The following is a 14,029-nucleotide window of genomic DNA, read 5'->3' as shown; positions in this document are numbered from 1 at the left end:
ATCTCAGACTGTACATATCCATTGTGGCTTGTAACCTGTGATGGAGTTTTCCTCCAGAAATCTGTCCAATCCCCTTTTAAAGGCATCTAGGCTGGATGCCATCACCACATCCTGTGGCAAGGAGTTCCACAGACTAACTACACGCTGGGAAAAGAAATATTTCCTTTTGTCTGTTCTAACTCTCCCAACCCTCAATTTTAGTGGATGTCCCCTGGTTCTGGTGTTGTGTGAGAGGGAAAAGAGCATCCTTCTATCGATCCCCTGCATGTTTCAGTCACGTCCCGTCCCCCCCCAAGTGCCTCTTTTCTAGACTCAAGCTGCAGCCTTTCCTCATAAGGGAGCTGCCCCAGTCCAGGAATCATTTTGGTAGCTCTCTTCTGCACCTTTCCTAGTTCCACTATCTCCTTTTAAAGGTGTGGGGGGATGTTTGCTCAGCAGAGAAGAAAAGTCAGGATCTTGGTGTCTGTGCAAGAAACCGAGGTTTTCTGAAAGGAGAGAACAGCCAATCAGGGGAGCTGCAGCCTCCTGGGCTGCCACTTGCCTAGAGGACAATCTGGTTGCCCAACGCGGTGGGCATGCCTGAAATGGACAAGAAACTGACGCGAGGCGAGAGGCACCTTCCATCCAGAGAGGGCGGAGCGAGCGAGCATCATCCGCCTCCCATCCCATCCAGCCACAGTCACAGCCAACGCAGCCAGCAGCATGGATGGTGGGCTGGAGACGTCTCCTTCCTCCCCCCACGCCTCCGAGGATTCCCGCTCTGCTTCGACCATGACCAAAGGGCTCTCCATCTTCCTCGATGTAAGTCCATCGCCCCCATGCACCTTCCCCCCCCCACCCCGAGTTTCAGCATCTTCTGATCTTTGATGGGTGCAGCTTCTTTTGCACTGGGAAAGTTTGACCATCTTTTTCTCCTGCCAAGGAGCAGAGAGAGGAAGCACTACTGTTGGGTGGGTGGGTGGGTGGGGGAAGAGCAGAAGTCCTGTGCTTTGAACAGCTACATGTCAGTCAAAAATTCCACAAGAGCATCTTGAGGCTGTGAAGGGGGGTTGCACCTGTTGAATTGCTGCCTAGCAGGCAACTATTTAAGGCACCGGAGTCCCGCTTGGGAGGGAGGAAGCAAACCTAAGGAGATCACAACATTTTTCCTGAACAATTTAACCTTAACCCCTTTTCTGCCCAGCCCATAGGTGTACACATTTGATCCCTGTTACGTATACGCAAAGTTGGGCAGAAATGACTTAAAAGCTTTAGAGATTATTAAAGAGGTAACTAACCCCCCCCCCCCCCCCGGCCCAAAAAATGAGATCCATTTTCCTGATACAGGTGGCACACAGCACAGGTGTGGTGCTTTTCCACAAGTGCTATATCTACCTGTATTTTCCTCCTTGGGGCTGGTAGAAGGGTGGTGGTGGTGTTGATTGGGGAAAAATGGTACATGAGAAAGGGTTAAATACTCCCTCTCCTTACATTACTACTTAGATAAAATTTGGAGGCCCCTGTGCTGGTTTTAAAATTTTAATAAAACATCTGGATATACAATCATAGATCTTCTACATCACTTGTGGCTTGATCCCACTGACATCAATAGGATATAATTTGAAGGGGGGAAAAATGATTTTTTAAGGAAGGGGAGTAAAACAGTTGTTTTAGTGCCCAGTTGTGACTTAGGCTGCAATCCTATCCATAGTTTCCTAAGCTCCATAGACTATAATGGGACTTTCTTCTGAGTAAGCATGCATAGGTTTGGGCTCTTAATTGCTACAGAATCTAGAAAAATCTAGCAAAATCCAGAGTGTAGACTTCTGGAACAGCCTAGATGAGCATCAGAGCAAACATTTACCCAATGCATCATTTCCTTTCAGATTAAGCTTTATTACAGGGTTAAGCATTAGCAGGATAGTTGCACAGTTTCGGAAGTAAGACTTTGATGCACATGTAAAAAAAAAAAAGTCTTTTATTTTTGAAGCTTTGATTGCAGTGAAATGTAAAAAAAAAAATGTTTCTTTTACATAAAAGAAATGATTTTCCCTCATCCACAGAGCATGTCAGTATTTGAAATGAAAACGGAAGGAAAATCAAACAAAAATGTAAACTGTGTGACACAATATATTCTTTTTGTTATTACTTATTATGTTATGGTTTATTTTCCATCGTCCGGTCATATCCTCCAGTAAAACACACATACACACAGACTTTCTAACCTTCAAGCTATTTATTAGATCACTTGTTCCTGGAGACACATGCGAGTATCTGACATTAATGGATTGCCATGGAAAGCGTAAGGAAAGCTGTAATTGAGCATAGTTTATAGGCTTTATTAAGTGGGCAACTATATGTTAATTCAGGTAAAATCCAAATATTTCACTGGTTTGTAGAGCAATTTGACAATATAGTCAGTTCTCGTCATCTGCTAGGGTTAGGTTCCTGAAAACCCTAGCAGATAGCAAATTCACACATTACAAACCATTGATCCTATGGGATCAATGGGGTTAGGTGCAAGGGGTACACTGTGGGGGAAGGGATACCTGCCATCACAATAATCCAGCAGAGACCCTCAGGAAGCCAGCAGAGTGCAACAGGAAGTGCCAAAATATCTCTAAATGCTGAAGAGACCTTCCAGAGGCTGCAGGGCCCTTCAATGGTGACCATGAGCAGTGTGGACCATTTTAAAATGACCAACAGAAGCTTCCACTGTTGTGGTTAGTTGTGGTGCCATTCTGAAGGTTCCTGCAGCCTCCGGAAAGTCTCTGCATAGTGGATAATGAGAAGAGAGATACAGATAATGAGAGGTCAGTAACAATTCTGCCCCTTGCAGATATGCAAATTCACAGATAGTGAGTTTGCGTATAAAGAGAACTGACTGCATTTAACAATAAAGTAAAGCATGATTTGGATCAGACCATATTAATTATTAATTATTATTATTATTATTATTGAGTTGGCATCCTTCAGTCTCGGAAGACTATGGTGTCACGCTCTGAATGGTGGTTCTGGAACAGAGTGTCCTCTCCAGTGCGCGAAGCCTGGGTAAAGTAGGTATGGAGGATAGGCTGTTACCCATGCAGCAAATCCCCCCTCTCCACGTTGCTGAAATGGTCCAATGGAAAGGCAGAGGCCAATACGGTTGGTTCCAGCGGTGTCGCAGGAGTTGCCAGAACGTGACTGTGTTCAGCCATGAACTGCCTCAGGGACTCTGGCTCCTGATTTTGCCTCGAGGTTGACTCCTGAAGCCTTTTCCTTAACTGGATGTAGCCACAAGGCAGTGGAGGTTTGGGATCAGAGTTTTCCTTCTCTCAGATGAGCTGCCTTCCCAGGCTGACGAGTCCCATCTACCCGGTGGCTGTTTAGTCGCCTCTTATGACAAGTACAGCCAAACCGAGGGCCTATTCTTATCCCCAGCCCCCAGGGGAATATTATTATTATTAATATTTATATTCCGCTTTTCAACTAAAAGTTCACAAAGCGGTTTACAGAGAAAAATCAAATAACTAAATGGCTCCCTGTCCCAAAAGGGCTCACAATCTAAAAAGATGCAAATGAATCTTGCCTTGGATGCAACCATATCTTGCCTTGGAAAAGACACACATAAGGTTTGCAGTACCTAGCCCATTCTAACCAAACATTCAGCCTTCCTACATAATTCCTCCAATAAATTTGGGTTGTTTTTTTTAAGAATATGACTGACACATTGATTCATTCAACTGAAATTCCAAAAATGTGTGTTTAATTGGTTCTGTCTCATGTTCAGTGCTCATGTTCAGACAAAAATATAGATCTCATTAAGTTTTTAATATGAGCTGGAAAATATTTGCAACAAAACTGCCACTGAATTCAGCTTTTAGGTGTGACACTTAAACAATTCACATCAAGTTTTTCTTATCCGCATCAGTGAGTTTGGGAAAAGCTTTTTTTTTTTTATAAAATATAAAAATTTCATCTATTGAATCCTTATTGGAATTATTTATTTATTTTTAGATACTTAGAAGAGCAGACAAAAACAGTAAGTCCAATTGTTTGTCTTTATTTTCATTGAATTAAAACATTAAGGGATAATTTTGCTGTAATCCTATCCACACTTTCCTGGGAGTAAGCCCCACTGAATACAATGGAACTTACAACCCAATCCTAAGATTCCCAACACCTACTGGAGCAGTGGCAGCCAAAGTGGCTACTGCTATATCCAGCAGGTGCTGGGAAGCTGCTGGGAGTCTCCTCATGGGAAAAGGCTTTCATCCCCTTCCCCCGGGGAAAGTCCCCCAAGCCCCTCAATGGGTCTTCTCAAGTCTGCACCCGCTGTTTTGCCAGCACACACTTGAGACTCCATGTCAGGCTTTTCAGTGGGGCTCCACCAGTCCCAGCCCCCTCCTGGGCCAGTTCCTCAGCCCGAACCACTGTCCCCCTGCCCTCATTCTGCCCTCCCACACCTGCTAGAAGCCACACTGCCACCCAGGGGTCTCACTTACCTTCAGCAGTGGCACACTCTCCTCCTGCTGGTGCTGGGCTCCGTGCCTGACTGGCTTGGGCCCAGAGCCAGTGCTTCCTACTCCCTGGGTACCATAACTCGTTACAAGGCACATTTACCGCACCCAACACCAGTGCTAGCACTCAGCAACAGCACTGAGGAAGCTCAGAATTGGGTCCTTAGTTCTCAGTACACACATACATAGGATTGTACCATTATAGTTCAGTTTTTTGTTCTTTCCCCCCCCCCTCTTTTATAGGGTCTATGTGGCCCTATTTGCTTTGAAATCAAATCACCTTTCTGCTATGCTAGTAGCACACAGTGATCTGGATTGTGTACATTTCTCTGTAGGTTGTTGATGGCTAATTGTTTGCATCCTTTAACTGTAGGAATTTCAGTCTTTTGTACTTCATCATTTTAATTCAAAGCTCCAGGTTGCACATGTGGAACACCTGCATGTTAGGCTGGTAGAACAGGACTAGCTGGACACAATCGTATTAGGTCAAAGGATGCATGAGTGGAAGTGCCATCTCCATTGAAATAAATGGGGAAGCTCTTGTGAGTTCTGAAATTTCATGTGCACACGGCTTCTTTGCCCATAATTGTGCTGCAGAAAATCCATGTATTTGGATATACAATTCTGCGGTTGAAAGCGTGTTTACCATATCCAAAACAGCCTGAATAGGTATCTTTCCAAACTTTGATGGTGTTATTATCTCCATAGGCAGCTTGCCATGTGAGATTGCAAACAGCTTGTAACATCATAGGTAAACCGTTTTTCCAATATTGTTTGTGGTATATAGTGGGTAGAAAGATAGACAATAAGTTTCAAAGAATTGAAGGTGGTATGATAGAGCCATTTTTGCTCATTTATCTCACTATACATTCTGTTCAGAGACCTTTTTCATTTTTCTAATTTGCTCTGTAAATTCCTGCCTGCAACCCTGGGACACATCTCTCCAAATAGATAGCCAGTCTGACCAGGGGTTGACTTCTTTCCTGGCTCTGGACAACAGCAGTCAGTCAGATCCTATGTACACCTTCTCACATAAGAGCAAAAGTTTGTAATGCTCCAGTAGTAGATGCACCTCTCCTAACGTTCTTTGTTTCAGTCATTGTTTATGACACTGTGTCTCTGAGAACCATAAGAGAGAGGATTCAGGCTGCAATCCTAAACACACTTTCCTGGGAGTAAGACCCAGTGACCATAATGGGACTTACATCTGAGTAGACATGCATAGGCTTGGGCTGATGGACTCAATGGACTGTAACTTAAGGTACCATTTTTAAAAAAATGAAATAGAGTTGTTTTTATTGGCAAACTAGAAAACTCTATATATGCATAACCTGAAGATGAAAAGTGCATTCTAAGGATAATTAATATTACCCTTGAAATCTGCCCTTGGGGCCAGTGGCGTAGCTAATGATCGTGTAGCCCGGTACCAAGCTCAAAATGTTGCCCCAGAAGTGATGTCACAACTGGAAATGATGCCACACCCAGGCTTTTTAAAAAGTGAAAATTTGGAGGAACCCACCTCCTCCCCCCAGCAGCTCACCACCCACTTGCTCTGCTGCTTCCCCCCAGTCAGTGGCGTAGCTAAGGCATATATCTGCCACCCAGGGTCAAAGAAGATTTTGTAGCCCCCCGCATGATAAAGTCAAATTTAATTAAGTAAATAAATAAAAAGTTATTGGTTCCATGCTGTATCATAACAACATCTCATTGGCACTCAGAACAATCAGTCTTATAGGTCAGTTTGGAGTTAAGCAAATCCACGTTTTGTTCCATAAGGCAGTTGTGTTTTCATTTTCTGGTTAATTGGCCATAACTTTTGATAGAATACAGATATTCCAGTGCAGTTTGTTTCACTGCACTCTGCATTAAATTACCTTTCCAATGATATATAACATGATGATATTATTCATACATACCAAGATTTTCACAATTTTGGTCACTAGTGTCAAGCTCAACTGGTTGCCCCCCTAAAGCTTGATGCCCGGTGAATCTACTACCCCTTGCACCCCCTTAGCTATGCCACTGCTTGGGGCATGGATTTAGTGGTAAAGCACATGATTTGCACATAGAAGTGCCAGGATCCAATCTCTGCTTCAAGACTATCAGGTGCCAGAGATGGAGCTATACTAAGTCAGAGAAGAATATACTGTGCTAGATGTATCAATGGCCTGAGTAACAGTCCAATCCTAACCAAAGTCCTGCACTATGATGCAGCAGCACTGGTGAAAACTTCACTGTATCTAGTGTGAATATAGCTGTTGGAGGTCTCCCCAAGGGAAGAGGACATCTGTTTCCTCCCCCAGGGTATTCCCCAGCAGCCGCTATGGGGCTACTTAGGCTTGTGCCACCAAAATCACTGGTGCAAGTCCGAGTAGTCCCTGTCAAGAAATCAGGCCTGGGGAGGGGGAGAGGATACAACAGTAGCTTCTGCCACTGTTTCCGCCCTCCCTCCCGGGCCTGATCTGTTTCCTTCCCCGCCCTCCACTGCCCTGTTACAATCCATTCCACCTCCTTTCTGACCTTCCCCATCCCTTCACCAGCCCACAGAGCACCTTCCAGTGGATGCTGGTCTGTGACTGGCACCAACAGACTGGCACAGCCCTGTCTGCTAGCGCCAGGATCCTCTGTACTGCCACAATGTGCCTTACAGCACATTTACAACAGTGCATGCATCTTCACACCAGCTGTAGTCAGCTTAGGATTGGGCTGTGAGTTAGCTATATTCCGTTTGTCCTTCCAGTTTTGTTCTCAAAGTACATCTGGTCCTGAGCTGGAAAAAAAATGTTTATTTTTTTAAGGTCATGATAGAACAGAATTAATGGAGTGAAACTAGAAATTAGGTACTGTGAAGAAACACCTGTCTGGTGTTTACATTTCCTTCTAATAACATCCTCAAGGCAAATGCTCAAAACGCAATAATTAACAACTGAAAAATGCCAGAGCAGAGACTGTTGAACTAAATGATATCATTATAGCCTATATTGTTCAGGGGGAAACTACTGTGACCATCAGAGAAAAACAGCTAGTCTGAAGCTACATGGATGTAACTTCTGGGCAATTGCGATATGAAGATTTGTTTAATGGCTCTGCAGAATTAAAGGAATAATAGGAGCAGACTCATTGCTGACCTGTTGTCTCAGATGCATTAAGACCCTTCTCATGACTCTGTTTCCAATGGTACTCCATGGTGAGATGACAGAAAAGGTGTCTTCTCCATGGCAGGAACCCTCAAACTGGTCATAACTAAATGTCAGCTTTCTCTTTGCTTTTTAAAACTGTTATACTGGTGCACTAACTATGTGAACCTATGCATGTATACTCAGAAGCAAGCCCCATTTAATTTAATGGGATTTACTCCCGTGTGTGTATAGCTGAGGTTCTCAAACTGGGGCCTCAGCCTAAGAAGCCCTGCCTCCGGCCCCTTAAGAGGCAGGGGAGGGGGAGGGCAGTGATGCAATCCACAGGGTTGCACTGCTTGCCAAGGAGGGATGGGGGGTTTCAAATTACCAATCACAGCACTGGCCTTCAAGGGTGCAGAGAGCCCCGCAGAGCCCTCCGCAGGACTCCCCAAGCCTTGGAATGTATAAAAATTGCAATCATGACTCACTTCTGACCTATGATCACAAAACCAGAAGTGGGTCGCAATCATGATCATGATTTGTTTATTTTCCAAGGCTTGGGGAGCTCTGCAGAGAGCTCTGCGGGGCTCCCTGCACCCCCTGGAGGCTGGTGCAGCAGTTGGTAGTTTAAACCCCCTCTTCCTTCTCCAACAGCAGCACAATCCTGGGGATCGAGTCACTGCTTTCCCCCTCCCCTGCAAAGACTTACCCCAGTTCCCAAACTTCTGAGGAGCTTGGGAACTGCTGGTGTAAAGGATTAGAGATACTGATCTCCCTGTTCTGTCCACCCCACACACCCCCATTGGCTTATCAGCACTGGTGGGGTGAAGCACCCCAGCACTGCTGCCTTCTGTGACAGCACTCAGAAAACAGCCCTCACTAACACATTGTGTGCTTCATCAGCAGCCATTTTACAATAGCTGAACTCTGTCGGTAATTTCTCCAGTGTATTAAAGAGTTGCTTTCAAAGTGCATTTGTTTTACTTCCTGGAGATTGCTTAGTAGCTTTTGATGCTGTTTCTTTTACTATGTAAACATGGGCAGTGTAATCGCTTACTTTCCCTGGGCTTATGCAGCAAAAAGAGGATATTTGGAAATTGCTCCTAAATGAGTAGAGAATGTGTAGGAAATTTCCCCTAAAGGTGCAAGGAAGAAAGAGATAATGTTAATTCTGATCAATTTTCTAACTGGGTTGGTTGTTAGTTTATTTACTTAGGAGAGAAGTTGGTTTGGTCCCCCAAATACACAAACACTGGATCCACCCCTGGTGTCATCCCTACAGGGTGTCACCTTGTTAACACCTTATTGGTTACATGATGTGTCATAATAACATCTCATTGGCTCTTTGAACAATCAGTCACATTGGTCCATTCTGAGTTAAGGAAATTGCACTTTTTGTTAGTAAGACAGTTGCAGTTTTGTTTTCTGGTTTTTTGGCCATCATTTTTGATAGAATAGAAATATTTCACTCTGGTTTGTTTCATTGCTTTCTGCTGTAAATTACACATCAAATGGTATATAACATGATGTTATTCCTAACAATTGCAATTTTAGCAATTTTGGTCACTAGTGGTGTCACCTTCCCCGCTAGCTACATTATTGCATGGAGGCCTCGTCAAAGTAAGGGAATGTTTGTTCCCTTACCTCAGGGCAGCATTGCAACTGCATCAGTGCTAGAAACTTGGATAGGATTTGGTCCTAACGCTGCAATCCCATATGAGACAGGGTGACCTTTGACCCCCAGACACTTACCTGGGAGTAAGTCTGATTTAACACAATGTGGCTTACCCGCTGAGTAGAAATGTATAGGATTGGGTTGTAAGACTACTAAAAATGTAGTTGTAATTAGCAACCAGTTTTAAAGGATCATACTTAAATTAGTTCTGGGCAAGTGGTTTCGTAAGACCAGCGTTTCCTCAGCCAGATAAACTTGTACAATATCAACAAGTTGGGTGCTGGTTAGACTTTGAATTTGCATTAGCGATGCCTCAGCTTAACTTCACAAACTATCCTTCCATTTAGACAAGCATTGGAAAAATGGAGGTGGGAAGGCACTTCAGAAAGGGAATAAGGCAGTCGTGAATTCTGTATCTTGGCTTGTCATGTGCAAGCACCCAAAAATTTTTACATATGTTTGTGTACTATAATTGATTGCTACTTTCCAATAGTGAATTCTCAATCTGGAAGACGAAATAGGAAAACAGTGTTCATTTTAATGTCTTAGCTTTTTACGATATCTGCTGGTAGGTAGTACACAAGGCTTAGGCCCTAGCTTATAGTTACTGGAATGGATGCTATACTTCCCAGCTATTCTTTGCATGATATAGTGCCCATACTAAACAACTGTAGTTCCTATGACAGATCATTTGTGAACTGTGCTGTGAGTTCACCCCATCGTTTCCCTGCTTGGTCAGACTTCTTCCATTACCACTTAAGTTAATATACAGTATTATCATTTTTAGTTTCTCTCTTCCACACTGTAGTTTTATGACTTTCTATTTTTCTCTCTCTTTCACTTTACACACCCTTAAAGTTTCTACAAATCCTAGGTACTATTGCTGTTTTTAAGGATGCACTTCGCAGCCCTGACAACTCTGCCTATTGCAGAGACAGAACTGGAAGGCCCTGAAGCTGATTACTCATTCTCATTTCTTGATCAGCATTCAAAGTTCTGTAACTGAAAGAGAGCAAACTGGCACTGTGTACACTACAGTGTGTTTCTCAAACTATGGGTCTGGACCCACTAGGTGGGTGATAAAACATTTCCAGGTGGGCCTCCATTCATTTCAATGTGTATTTTATTTTTAATATATTAGACTTGATTTTACCATAATATGTGACTGTATTTGGGGAATGTTACAGATCTGTTCTTTTAACAGGCAACTATGTATATGCTTTTAACCATCAAGTCAATGGGGCTTACTCCTGAGTAAGAGTGGATAAGATTGCAGCCTTTGGGATATTTGGGGAATTTTTTTTTAGATAAGCAACTGCTTGGGAGGGATAGGAGGGTTCTTCTTTATTTTAAATAAATTTTAAAACTTACACTTATTGTAAACTTTTAATTTACTTAATTGATTTTTGTCATATGGGGTGTTAAAAATTTTCCTGCTTGATGATGTCACTTTCAGCCATGACATCACTTCTGGTGGGTTCCAACATATTATCATTCTAAAAAGTGGGTTCCAGTGCTAAAAGGTTTGAGAACCACTGGTGTACACCATGTGATGTGTAATTCACATGGGACTCACATGGGAAGTCCCACTGTGTTCAATGAAACTTTCTCCTGTTTAAGTACGCTTTTGGAGTAGTTTTTCCAAAAGTGATCCTGTTTTTAGACAGGATCGAACAGTCCCCCTCAATCAATGACTAACTAGTCTCCCTTCCCATCCATTAAGCCAATCCCCCCCCCCCCTGCTTTTATGAGTCAGGAAGGGAAACCACACACTTCCAAGAATCCTGTCCATATTCTTAGGCTGAACAAGCTGAAAAGAATCCCACATTACAGAACAAGCAGTTGAACTGGGAACAGCATTAGAACTAAGTAAGTTAGCATATAAGTTGTGATGGTTATGAAACATTTTATCTGCAGAATGTTTCACAAATTGGTCACAGTGGGCGTCTATGGAGTTCACCTCATCCTCCAGCGGGCTCAGATGTAATAGGCCCCAAACCACTTGAAAAAGCTCCACTGGCCAACTCTGCACAGATACATCAGTGATCTGCCCATAATGACAAAGTGATATTAAGTTCCTCCACTAACTAATCACCAGTCACCAGAGACTAAAAAAACCAAGTCCAGAGTTTGCCAAGCCCTAATGCATGGGAGCAGATATGACTTGAGTTGGCTCACGGTTCTCATGGCAGCTATGAAATCTTGAGCCAAACCATTACCTGGAACCTGGTGTGCAACATTAACATCTGCCAGGACCAAATTCCAACATCACATCCAAGAGCACCTGAGCCAGCTCAGGAAAGGAGACTATTGGGTAGTATGCCAACAGAATCCCAATCCTGTCTCAACTCCTTAGCTTCAGGAACCATCAGTTGAAACTTGGCCACAGCTGGGCAGAACAACGAAGCAGGGCAGAATCATGACAGACTACCACAAGTCCATGTCCCTGAAGTCTTGGCTACAATATTCTGAAACCCAGAGGACAGAGTTGGGAGAGACTCACACCACACTTTATTATAACACGGGTAGGATCTGACAGACTGCAGCTCCTGCCTATGTCATTCCCATACAGTTGCAAGCACACTGTGTTTGATAGATAAGCTATCAAAGATAAATACCTTTCTCACATAAAACAAAAATTACATTTCACAGCTCACTTTATTTTCCAGTGGGAAAACAGGCCCAGCTCAAAACAGGTTTCTATGACTACTTGAGAAAATGCTAATGAGACACTTTAGAAAAGGTATGTAAGATCAGGAAGGTTGGTGAAATAATTTCTCAAAGGCCTTGTTGCCAAGGGAAATGATACCTTATTTGGTTAGCTTCATTTGGCTGAAGAAGTGTGATTTCGAAAAGGTTTCTCTTTCATGAATCATCCATCTTCATATTAACCCATGCCAAACAGTGAACCTTTAGTAAGATGGAGTACTTACTTTTAGTAAGATGGAGGAATACAAAACAGGAATTTTCTCTGTTGTAGTTTCATGGAAGAAACTGTATATCAGGGATGATATAAGCAGGGCAGTTGTATGTGTGTATCTGACTGTTCCAGCTTCAGTCTGTTTCAGAATTTGGTCAAAGCCTAGCACTAGGGCATCATTTCTCAAACTATGGGTTGGGACACACTAGGTGGGACTTGAGCCAATTTCAGGTGGGTCTCCATTCATTTCAATATTTTATTTTTAATATATTAGACTAAATGCTGCCATGGTAAGTGATTGCATTTGGGGAAATGTTACAGACCTGTACTTTTAACAAGCTACTACGAGTATCTATGTTCTTTTAACAATGACAGTCAATGGGACCTACTCCTGGGTAAGTGTGGATAGGATTGCAGCCTAGGATTGTTAAAAATTTTCCTGCATGATGATGTCATTTCTGGTCATGACATTACTTCCAGTGGGTCCTGATAGATTCTCATTCTAAACAAGTGGGTCCCACTGCTAAATGTGTGAGAACCTCTGCATTAGGGCCCTAAAATGCTGCTTCATGACCCCTCAAACTCTTATCTGCCTCCTATATTCTTCTGAGATGTTCCTGGACATTGCCCTTACAGTTTCCAGACTACGTTTGTGCCCTTGAATCCTAGAAACTTGTTTCTCATTTTTAAAATGCATCATCTATTTTGTGACAAACTGTAGTTTAACTGTTTTTAAAGGCAGTCCTACGTAGACAGCATTGCAATAGACCAGTCTGTATGGAATGAATGCAGGAGTGAGACCAGATACGTAGGTAGGTAGAGCTGCAACAAGTGAAACAGCTGAAGCAAGAGAAGGAAACACGCAGGTTGGAATAAAATACTTACGCACTGTAAGTATTTTATGCCAATGTGGATAAGTAAGTCCACATCTCACCTCTGTTCCTGGACCCTTGACTGGTTACACCCCTCATGCCAATGAGATCCCTCATTTCAGATCCCCCATGCTTGATTCTTTTACAAGGTTATTCTCTAAACTGGTTCCATTAAGTTATCTGGTAATAAAACTCATTGTATCTATCATTAGCAGTACAGTTAGCTGTTTGACAATGAGATTTCAATTTTATGTCAAGGTCTGAAAATAGGAAAAGCTTTGACCCATGATGATTGTTTGTTAAAATACACTATTTTAAAATCAACTCTGTTGAAGCGGGGGAGGGGGGGGAAAGACACCTTATATGTAACTAATTCTCCCTCCACTTCTTTGATTTCAGATGATGGCAAATTGTCCTTCGATGAATTCAAAGCTTACTTTGCTGACGGAATCCTGAGCAGAAAAGAGCTGCATGAACTATTCCACACTATTGACACACACAATACAGAGTGGGTAGTATCTAGTTAAAAATAAACCAAAGATGTAGAAATTCGTGCTTTAAAGGCAATGTGAACGTACTTCATAAAACTGTTAATTTGAAAAGTTGCTTTGTAGGCGAGACTGCAGCACACTGGCGGAGTACATGATGTACACATAAAAAGGGCCCAAGGTCAACCTCTGGCATCTCCAGGAAGGGCTGGGAAAGACCCCTCTCTGAAAACCTGGAGAGTAGCTGCCAGTTAGCACTGAACTAGATGCGTCAATGGGCAGTGCCAGTCAACATCATGTCAGATGAAGTTCCATGGATTTGCCCACTTATCTAATGGTCACTGCTTAGGGTGTTTCTGAGCAAAGATGTTACAGGCCAAGCATGGGTCATCCATTCTCCATGAGTTCCACTCCCTTCTTGAACCCGATAGTAACTTATTCCCCTCTATGCCTGTGTTTATGACTTCTTTTGAG

The 14,029-nt window shown here is 43.0% G+C and overlaps 1 protein-coding gene across 1 annotated transcript in view; it reads left to right on the top strand.

Annotated features, from left to right (window-relative positions):
- Positions 1-702: 702 nt before the first annotated feature.
- Positions 703-14,029, top strand: part of NECAB1 (N-terminal EF-hand calcium binding protein 1) — a 59,075-nt gene continuing 45,748 nt past the window's right edge. The window contains exons 1-3 of the mRNA XM_066624399.1: positions 703-801; positions 3,979-4,003; positions 13,467-13,575. Coding sequence (XP_066480496.1) covers positions 703-801; positions 3,979-4,003; positions 13,467-13,575 — 233 coding nt within the window. The remainder of the gene's footprint in view (positions 802-3,978; positions 4,004-13,466; positions 13,576-14,029) is intronic.

This window comes from Tiliqua scincoides, chromosome 4, assembly GCF_035046505.1.
Source record: "Tiliqua scincoides isolate rTilSci1 chromosome 4, rTilSci1.hap2, whole genome shotgun sequence".
Lineage (NCBI taxonomy): Eukaryota > Metazoa > Chordata > Lepidosauria > Squamata > Scincidae > Tiliqua > Tiliqua scincoides.
Note: the sequence above shows the minus strand (reverse complement) of the source record. Positions and strands in the feature narration are given on the sequence as shown.